Raw genomic sequence first — 10299 nt, 5'->3', positions numbered from 1 at the left:
TGCCCACACATGCATGCCTTTTCCCACTTGAAGTGACATTTAAAAAAAAACATACCTGTCTTTTTTCTCCTTTAAATAGGGACAGAGGTCGGAGGAGCAGATCACGCTTGCGAAGGCGGTCCCGATCACGGGGTGGTCGTAGACGAAGAAGCCGAAGCAAAGTAAAGGAAGATAAATTTAAAGGAAGTCTTTCTGAAGGAATGAAAGTTGAGCAGGAATCTTCGTCTGATGATAAGTAAGACTAGAACTTTCCCATAACTTCATTTTTCCAGTTTAGAGAAGTCTTATTTGACTTGGAAATCGTTTCCACCTAAATATCATGAATGGTTCCATTAATTTGGCTCTAAATTTAAAAGTTAATCTTTTGTGAATATTGTGTAGGTTGTATCACAGAATTAGTGGTTTTCTGAATTTAGGGTTTCAGCTTTGGCTGGAGTGAATATTGGGCCTTCATTTTATTGTGAGCCTACCCTTTGTTTTTATTATGAACAACACATACATTAGTCCTGCCAGCTCAAGTTAACAGATTTCGGGAGGAATATCCTGTAAAAGTTTAGACCTTTGAGTTTGTGTCAGATGATACATACTTTGCAATTGCTATTTTGTGGTGGGTGTCCTTGTTACAATGTGAAAATGTAGAAACATTTGAAGCGTCTAATAAAATAACGGGGACATTTTTCCCTGTTTCTACAAAAATTAGCCGGGCCTGGTGTCACACGCCTGTAGTCAGGAGGCCTGAGGTGAAAGGATTGCTTGAGCCTGGTAGGAGGAGGTTTCGGTGAGCTGTGATCACACCGCTGCACTCCAGCCTGAGCCAAAAGAGTGAGACCCTGTCTCATAAATAAATAAAATGCAAACTTGATTGTCTAGGTAGAATATCTCAAAAATAAATGGGACAAATCTAGAGCCATTCTCAACAGGAGGTTATTTACCTCCATGGGACATGTCAGAGGACATTTCTTATCATCTGCTGGCTAGAGGCCAGAGATAACGCGTTCTACAATGCACAGGGTATCCCCCCACACACACACACACGCACACAACTATCCATATCAAAAAACAAATCTTGGTAAGGATGAAAAACCTTAATTAAAAGCAGGTGATTAAGAAAGCCGGGTGGGGGAAGGGCAGTCTACATAGATTCTGATATAATCAGAATGCAGTTTGCCTATTCTTTTGCAGTGAAGAATATCTGCATAGTCTTCAGATATGCAGAGTCCTTACAAATGTCTGTATATTCTTCACTGCATATTCATATGCAAGAATATTCCTGTGCATCCGATAGTATCATAGAAAAAGTTGCACTGGGAAGGATCATAAAGATTGTGGAAGTGGTCTTTGAGGGATAAGTGCAGAGGGTTGGGGGCAATGTATCAGAGTAAAGCCACGTTCCCCTTCAGATTAGATGCACATATTTGCATATACATTTTTGATGGGGAAATACGGGTGTAGCTTTCTTGAGCTTTCAGGTGGTTCTGACATCCAGAAAAGGTAGCAATTTATTTATCCTTGCCATTGTTTTATAGGTGAGAAAACTGAGGCTAGGGAGGTAAAGTGACTTTGCTAAGGTCATGGAAAAACTAGTGGTAACTTTTGCAAACCTGGAGTTATTTCTTTTATTCCCATTTTTGGTGCCATGAAATAGATGAGAAGAAGACTTAAACAAAGGTTAGATGACTTCCCTGCATTCCAAACCAGGCAGTTAACTGAGATGGTTTGGAAATAAGAGTAATAGGACTTACGACTTTTGCTTTAACTTACTGATATCTACATTTTCCTGTCTTTCACTTTAAAATGTATAAGGGATATGGTTTTAGAATCTCTAAGAATGTTTGAATTTTTCTTTCAGCCTTGAAGACTTTGATGTGGAGGAAGAAGATGAAGAAGCCCTAATAGAACAGAGAAGAATCCAAAGGCAAGCAATTGTTCAGGTATGTGATTTTAGTGAAAAATAATCTTCATTGTAGTGAAATATTTTTTTGCTTTAGCAAAAAAGTGACCTTAAAAACAGTTGATCGAGTCCTTAGCGAAGGAGAGTATATATAATATTATCTTCATCAGATTTGAAAAAATGATCATTTTTTTATTTACTGAGACTGAGATGGTTGCTCTTTGTTGGTTATACATAGAATTGTGGTTGTTTATAACATATCTGATATAAACCTCTTCTGTAAGACACGAGAATTTGAAGTTTGCTTTCTTTTTAAGTTAATGAACACATATGAGTACAGAATAAACTGGAGGAATTTCATTTAGCAAAAAATTATAAATGTTACTATGTGAATAAAATAGTGTCTTAATGGCAAGTTTCGTAATGTGAATATGGTGATTTAAATGAAACATTTGAAAAATAATTTTAAGACTAGAGCCAGATGATGAAGAAGATTGGGTGGGGAAAGAATGTTGTATAAAGATCTTGATAGAGTCATTTAATTATAAGGCTTGGTGACTTGGAAAGTTGTCAGCTCTTCCTTAGTCAGAAGACAAGGAGAAAACAGCTGTGGCAGCTTACCTAAACACACATAGCAAACCATAACTCAGGTATCAGTATGCCACATTGGCGTGAAGGACAGAACTTGCATCACCAGAAAGGAAGTAGGGCAAAACTAATTCCGAGGGGAAGCTTATTTTTCTGGGACACTGGTAAAATTGTTGTTAATAAACTGATATCAGGCCGGGTGCAGTAGCTCACACCTGTAATCCCAGCACTTTGGGAACCGAGGTCGGTGGATTACCTGAGGCTGGGAATTCGAGACCAGCCTGACAGACATGGAGAAACCTTTTCTCTACTAGAAATACAGAATTAGCCGGCCATGGTGACGCATGCCTATAATCCCAGCTACTCAGTAGAGTGAGGCAGGAGAATCACTTGAACCAGAGAGGTGGAGTTTGTGGTGAGCCGAGATCACACCGTTGCACTCTAGCCTGGGCAACAAGAGTGAAACTGTGTCTCAAAATAAATAAACAGACAAACTGATATCCCTGAAGATGTGGATGAATCTTTTTTTGTTCTTGCCCACGTCCACAGTCCCTTACCTCCAATCCTTGGGGGCCAGATGTGCTTCGGAACTCAGACATTTTTGAGTTTTAGAAAGGTGATATGGCACACCTATTATATGATTTTGTGCCATCAGTGGGGTCTGCCTCAGACTCCATCGTCAGACACATTGACATTTCTACAGTGAGGCATGCTATAATAGTTACACTGAGGAGAAAAGAAGACAATAAATGGCATCTCATCTGATCAGGTCACATGTTGCCACCTGATGAATAAACACCAAACAAAGAAAAACTTTTGGCCGGGCGCGGTGGCTCACGCCTATAATCCCAGCACTCTGGGAGGCCAAGGCAGGCGATCACCTGAGGTTGGGAGTTCAAGACCAGCCTGACCAACATGGTGAAACCCCATCTTTAAAAGAAAAAAAAGTTTTTTAGATTTTTGTGAATTTAGAAGTTACATAAGGGATCTGATTGAACCAAAGTATAAATACCTTTCGGGTTTTTTTACATTATTTGATACTTTCTCTTAACTTTTTGTTGTAGCAAGTCTTAGCAAATGAGTGTATTTGGATAGCATCAGACTTTATGAAAGCATTCTTTTCTGTATTGTTATTGCAGAAATATAAATATCTTGCTGAAGATAGCAATATGTCTGTGCCATCTGAACCAAGCAGCCCCCAGAGCAGTACGAGAACACGATCACCTTCTCCAGATGACATTCTGGAGCGAGTAGCTGCTGATGTTAAAGAGTATGAACGGGAAAATGTTGATACATTTGAAGCCTCAGTGAAAGCCAAGCATAATCTAATGACAGTTGAACAGAATAATGGTGAGTGAGATTTATTTTTCTCCTGGCGACACTGTTCTCTGAAATTTTAGCTCTATAACTTTATAATAAGAGACCTTATTTGGGATGGGATTGGGGAAAAGAAAAAGGGATAAACATGTTGCTTCTGCTAAATATCGCAATAATATATTAAATATGCTTTTATGGATGTTCTCTATAAATGTGTTTTTATTCACGTATCCTGAATAGTATACTGATTCCCACATAATTCATTACCTTTTGTTTTGCTTGCTGTTTTAAAGTAAATCCAATTATGATTTTATTTCACCTGTAAATAGTTGTTTGTATCTCTGTAAGATAACATTAATGTTTAAAAACATTAAATAAAAGAAGAGGTTTCTGCTTTTTGGTTACCCCAAAAGATAGTTTGTACAGGAAAGGCAGGGTAAACACGTTTATTATTTTCTTTATTTACCAGTTTGTAGACTAGAATAGAATTGGTGCCCTAGCAACCTCCAGAGATAACTAATGAGAACTTGACTGTTTTGTTAGGTGTTCATCATTTGGTGTCACTATGTACTTGATGTGTTTCTATCCAGTGCTGTTATTTTTCTTTCTGAATCTCAAATTGGTCTAACTGGGCTGGAGAAAGGAGCCCCTTTAGTTGATGTCTCATGTCCTTTTGGCCCAGCCCTTTAGTATTGAATATAGCTTTCTTACTTTCTAGAACAGGAGCCAGCAAACTTTTTGTCTAAGAGATCAGGTAGTAAATAGTTGAGCCTTTAGTAATTTTATTGGCCTTTTCCCTCTATAGTTCCATGTAGGTTGGAGGGCAGAACCTGCTACAGACAGTACATTGATGAATGAACATGGCTATGTTCCAAAAAAAAAATTTGACACTGAAATTTGAATTTCATCTAATTTTCACTTACCACAAAGTATTCTATTTTTTTTCCCCCATGAACACTTAGAAATGTAAAAATAGGCCATACAGAAAGAAGCAGCCAGCTAGATTTGGCCCACAGTCTGTATACAGTTTGCTGATTCCTGTTCTAGCAAGATGCTATATCTTGTTCATGTCCTGTGCAGAGCAGAATCAGCTGTTTCTCCAAGGATCCCTGGTTTCATTTAATAGGAAATGCCATTTAGACATCACAGGACACTTACTAGTGTCTGTTATTTCTGGGCCTTTTCACTGGACACAGTTAGGAAGCAGGTACTCTTTTGTAAAGGAGGAGTTTACACAGATATTACCAATTCAAAATTGAGATTACAGGGGTTTATTTAAGATTTTATATTTTTATCTCTTCTATTACAGTGAAAAATTTAGCTCTTAATAACATGATTACCCGTAGGTTATTTTGAAACTTTTGTACACATAAAGACATCAATATGATTATTGTTACTAAATGTACTAAATGTGGCTTAAAATTTCAGTGGTTCTTTTTGTTGTTAGGATACATTCTAAGGTGTATAGGCACAATTCTCTGTCTAAGATCAGTTGAAATAATCCTCTGTGTGGTATGTCACAAATTTGATAGGTTTAGGTTTATATTCATTTGCTTTTGATTTTTAGGAATCATCTTTTTTTCCTTTATAGGCTGTGCCATAGTTTATTCAGTCAGACTTCTGATGATACTTGAATTGTGTCCAGTTTTTGGCTGTTCATTGGGTACTGATTATAATGGCATTGTGCATTAAGTCTTTCATTAATTCTTGGCTTCTGCATTTTAGGATAGTTCCCTAGAAGTAGGATTGCTGGGTCAGAAAAGGGAGTGAATACATAATTTTGCTATATATTGCTAAATTTCTCTCTTTCATAAGCGTTATACCATTTTGCCATCTTTCTGAGTGCTTGTTTATCCAGAGTCTTGTTAACAGAATGTTATTGTACTTTTGGATTTTTAGCTAGTATCAGAGATCAGAAATTGATACCTCATTGTTTAATTTGCCTTTCCTTAATGTAAGTGATAATGAGCATGCGTTCATATGGGTAAAGCTACTGGATTTTTTTTCTAGAAACTCTTTTTGCCTTTTTTAGTTTTTTATGGGATTATTGGACTTTTTAAGGGAAAGATACCTAGAGATCTGTATCTATGGTGGAAATATTAACCTTTTGAGATTTTTAAGGTGCAGATAACATTTTTTAAAGGTGAACTTTTATTTTTTGTTTATTTTTTTATTTTTTTTTTGAGACGGAGTTTCACTCTTCTTACCCGGCTGGAGTGCCATGGCGCAATCTCGGCTCACCGCAACCTCTGCCTCCTGGGTTCAGGCAATTCTCCTGCCTCAGCCTCCTCAGTAGCTGGGACTACAGGCATGCACCACCATGCCCAGCTAATTTTTTGTATTTTTAGTAGAGACGGGGTTTCACCATGTTGACCAGGATGGTCTCGATCTCTTGACCTCGTGATCCACCCGCCTCGGCCTCCCAAAGTGCTGGGATTACAGGCTTGAGCCACCACGCCTGGCCGGTGAACTTTTATTTTAACATAAAGTCATCGTTAGCTATTAGCTTATTCATTTAAACTAAGAATAGTAAAAGTTAACATTAGGTCCTTCAACTTTTTTTTTTTTTTTTTTTTTTTTTTTTTTTTTTTTTTTTTGAGCTGGAGTCTCGCTGTCACCCAGGATAGAGTGGAGTGGTGTGATCTTGGCTCACTGCAGCCTCTGTTTTGGGTTCCAGCAAGTCTCCTGTCTTAGCCTCCCAAGTAGCTGGGATTACAGGCACCTGCCACCATGCCTGACTAATTTTTATATTTTTAGTAGAGATAGGGTTTTGCCTTGTTGGCCAGGCTGGTCTCAAACTCCTAACTTCAGGTATTCCACCCGCCTCAGCCTCCCAAAGTGCTGGGATTACAGGTGTGAGCCACCACGCCCACCCAGTCTTTCAGTTTTTTGAAATGCATTCTGTTACTAAAGGTGAATAGCTTTATGTATCTTAAATGTTAATAAAGTGATTCTAAATCGAATACTATTGGGAAACTGATGTGCAAGAGGGCAGAAAAGTTTGAATTACTGTGAGTGAGTTTCTGTTCCTAATTTTGTGTTTTAAATTGTCTCTTTACTTTTCAAACATTAATGCTAATTTCCTTTAAGGTTCATCTCAAAAGAAGTTGTTGGCACCTGATATGTTTACAGAATCTGATGATATGTTTGCTGCGTATTTTGATGTAAGTAATTTTAAATTATTTAATTTTAAATAATTGTTCCTGTTAAACAGGAAAAAATATAACATATATGGGTGTGTGTATATACACACAGAGAAAGAAGGATAAAACAGATGTAATAAATATTTTGAACAGTGTAGGTGAAAGGTATCTGAAAACTCTACTAGTTTTGCATCTTCTGAAATTATTGTCAAAAATTTTAAGAGAAGTATGGCAGAACTGTTTGAGAGCTTTATTTTTATTTTTTATTTTTATAAAAAAAAGTCAAACACCAAATGACTCAAATATGTAGTTGTTTGTACAGTATTGTATATTTAAATACATACACATACATGTGGTAGTTAGGTGAGATGAGATACCAATATTTTTTAGGTCTTTATTAGAATAGACTCTGCTTTGGGACCTCTATATGTATTAAAAGGTTATTGAGAACTGAAAGATTTGGAGTTTAATAGAACTTATTGAAGAATTGGAAATGTTAAAAGGAGTATATTAAGAAATTTTGCTGATTTAGCCATTTTATTTCATAAATTTTTATCTATGCCTTATGTTGGAAAAGTCTTAAACTATAAACACAGTCAAACGTAGGGACATTTTCAATATAAATTTCAAAGGACATGAGAAATATGAGGCCTTCATAAAAGAGGTAGGGAAAATAAACAAAGGAAAATAGAAATGGGATAAGAGAAATAATCATATATATGTAGGCGTACACACACACAGAAACAGGAACACCAACATATGGATGAATTAGGAGAGGACGAAATGAGTATTAAGCCAATTATGGTGTCAGTGGTCATTTGCTTGGTTGATATTGAAGGATCTTCTGGGTATCAGAGAGTAAGGTCCAATAAAGAATCTTCAGAAGTACCACATACTCTTATTTTTCAGTTATCCACATAGTTTCAACTAGTGCAGCCACATGGGAAAAACGCAAATGGTATAACAGCTATACAAAATTGTATCTGGTTTTGAATTCTTTTCCCTTTTTTCTCTTTTGTTTTGAGATAGGGTCTCGCTCTGTCCCAGACTAAAGTGTGGAGTGCAGTAGCGAGATCATGGCTCACTGCATGCAGCCTTGCACTCCGCGTAGTCGATCTTCCTGCTTCAGCCTACCAAGTAGCTGGGACTACAGACACGAGCCACTACACCTGGCTTTTTTTTTTTTTTTTTTTTTTTTTTTTTTTTTTTTTTTTTTAAGTAGAGAAGAGGTGTCACCGTGCTACCCAGTCGGGCAGTTTTTTTGTTTTGTTTTGTTTTTTCTTGAGTGTCACTTTGAATCAAGAGACTAAGGTTTTATGTCTCAGCTAGGTTGGATTTACAGAAGTGATAGTAAGAATTTACTTAATTTGGAATAAAATGCTTTTATTAAGTTATATCTGGGGTTACCCTTTGCAAGCCTCTGCCTTCCGGGTTCAAGCAGTTCTCCTGCCTCAGCCGCCTGAGTAGCTAAGATTGTAGGCGCCTGTCACCACACCCAGCTAATTTTTCTGTTTTATGGGGTTTCATCATTTTGGCCAGGCTGGTCTCAAACTCCTGACCTCATGATCCACCCACCACCACCTCAGAAAGTGCTGGGATTACAGGTGTGAGCCATTGCTCCTGGCCTACCCTTTGTGTTTTAAAGGAGGGGCTTTAAATGTCTGACAAGTGGGTAAACTGTTCATGTTGCCTCTTTAATTTCAGAGTGCTCGTCTTCGGGCCGCTGGCATTGGAAAAGATTTCAAAGAGAATCCCAACCTCAGAGATAACTGGACTGATGCAGAAGGCTATTATCGTAAGTTCGCGTTTTATATTAACTTTAGAGTTCATTGTAACACCTTGCAAAAGCACGCTGCATGATGCAATCACATTATTGGACAGCTCTGAAAAATCACATCACAGTGCCATTGCTTAAAAAGTGTGGCACACCCAACAGCTGCACGAAGTCGTGTATTCTATAAGCAGCCCAGAAGCATCACAAATTGAGGTGAGGTAAAGTCTTGAAGTACAACCTAAATCTGTTCAAAGTTATTTTCAGCCATGAGATAATCCTTCAGAAGGAGGGGATATGTCACTTACTCATCTTGATCTGAAACCAAGAAAAACGACAAACAGGAAACTTTGGATGCCAGTCATGCAGTGTTTGTCATGCAGAACTACAACTGGGAAAACTCCAGGCAGCACATTTCTTCCCTACTCAGTGTTAAAATTGTAGGCAGTTGTTAGGACAACAGGAAACTCTTCTAGTGATCTGAAGTGGACATGCATCTTCCAACCACACTGTGATAGAGTGAGTCAGTGGAGACATGACTTTGATTCTCCATTGTGTCTAGGAAACCAAATAGTAGAGATTTAACACAATCTTTAAGTGACTGCACTGTAGTTCCTACTTTCTGATTCTGTTTATTATAGTCTGAATTCTAATTTTTTAATTTGCTTTTTAAGGTGTGAACATAGGTGAAGTCCTAGATAAGCGTTACAATGTGTATGGCTACACCGGGCAAGGTGTATTCAGTAATGTTGTACGAGCCAGAGATAATGCAAGAGCCAACCAAGAAGTGGCTGTAAAGATCATCAGAAACAATGAGCTCATGTAAGTTCCGAAGATGTGTGATGAAACCTTCAACAATGCAGATATTTAGAGATAAACTTTTTTTTTTTTTGAGATGGAGTCTCGCTCTGTCGCCCAGGCCTCCCGGGTTTAAGTGACTCTCCTGCCTCAGCCTCCGGAGTAGCTGGGGCTATAGGCACATGCCACCATGGCCGGCTAATTTTTCTACTTTTGGTGGAGATGGGGTTTCATTCACCGTATTGGTCAGGCTGGTCTCGAACTCTCGGCCTCCCAAAGTGCTGGGATTACAGATGTGAGCCACCGTGCCTGGCCTTAAACTATTTTTTTAAAGTGTGATACGTGATACAATGTGTAAAACAAGTATTGCAATTATAAAGTAACAGAAACAGTTGTTTTTGACTGGATTTTAAAATTATAGCCATATGTTATATGTATGTACTAGAACAATAAGCTGATTATTTTTAATTCATTTCAGTGCATTTTAGTACCTACTGTGTGCACTGATAACAACTCCTTCCTTCTATTGCCTGTCTTTTACCATCCTTTGCTTTAAGACGAGTTGAGAAATGAAAAAATCATATTGATTAGCTGTCACTATGGTGACCTGCAAAAAAGTGAAAATTTATCAGAGTGAAGAGAATCTGTCTTTTTATTTATTTTATTTTATTTTTCTAGAGATGGAGTCTTGCTGTGTCACCCAGGCTGGAGTGCAGTGGGCTGATCTGGGCTCATTGCAACTTCTGTTTCCCGGGTTCAAGTGATTCTCCTGCCTTAGCCTCCTGCGTAGC

General features: G+C 37.9%; 1 protein-coding gene across 9 annotated transcripts in view; it reads left to right on the top strand.

Annotated features, from left to right (window-relative positions):
- Window positions 1-10299, top strand: part of PRPF4B (pre-mRNA processing factor 4B) — a 45085-nt gene that overhangs the window by 20141 nt on the left and 14645 nt on the right. For all 9 annotated transcript variants that reach the window (XR_004260370.1, XR_004260373.1, XR_004260372.1 and 6 more), the window contains exons 4-9: window positions 80-235; window positions 1850-1931; window positions 3619-3829; window positions 6887-6960; window positions 8644-8734; window positions 9385-9532. Coding sequence is in view for 1 of the 9 variants with exons in the window: in XM_032250057.1 (XP_032105948.1) it covers window positions 80-235; window positions 1850-1931; window positions 3619-3829; window positions 6887-6960; window positions 8644-8734; window positions 9385-9532 (762 nt within the window). In the remaining 8 variants the exon portion in view is untranslated. The remainder of the gene's footprint in view (window positions 1-79; window positions 236-1849; window positions 1932-3618; window positions 3830-6886; window positions 6961-8643; window positions 8735-9384; window positions 9533-10299) is intronic.

The sequence above is a fragment of the Sapajus apella genome, unplaced genomic scaffold (genome assembly GCF_009761245.1).
Source record: "Sapajus apella isolate SASKATOON/1434 unplaced genomic scaffold, GSC_monkey_1.0 scaffold70, whole genome shotgun sequence".
In the NCBI taxonomy this organism is placed as follows: Eukaryota; Metazoa; Chordata; class Mammalia; order Primates; family Cebidae; genus Sapajus; species Sapajus apella.
Note: the sequence above shows the minus strand (reverse complement) of the source record. Positions and strands in the feature narration are given on the sequence as shown.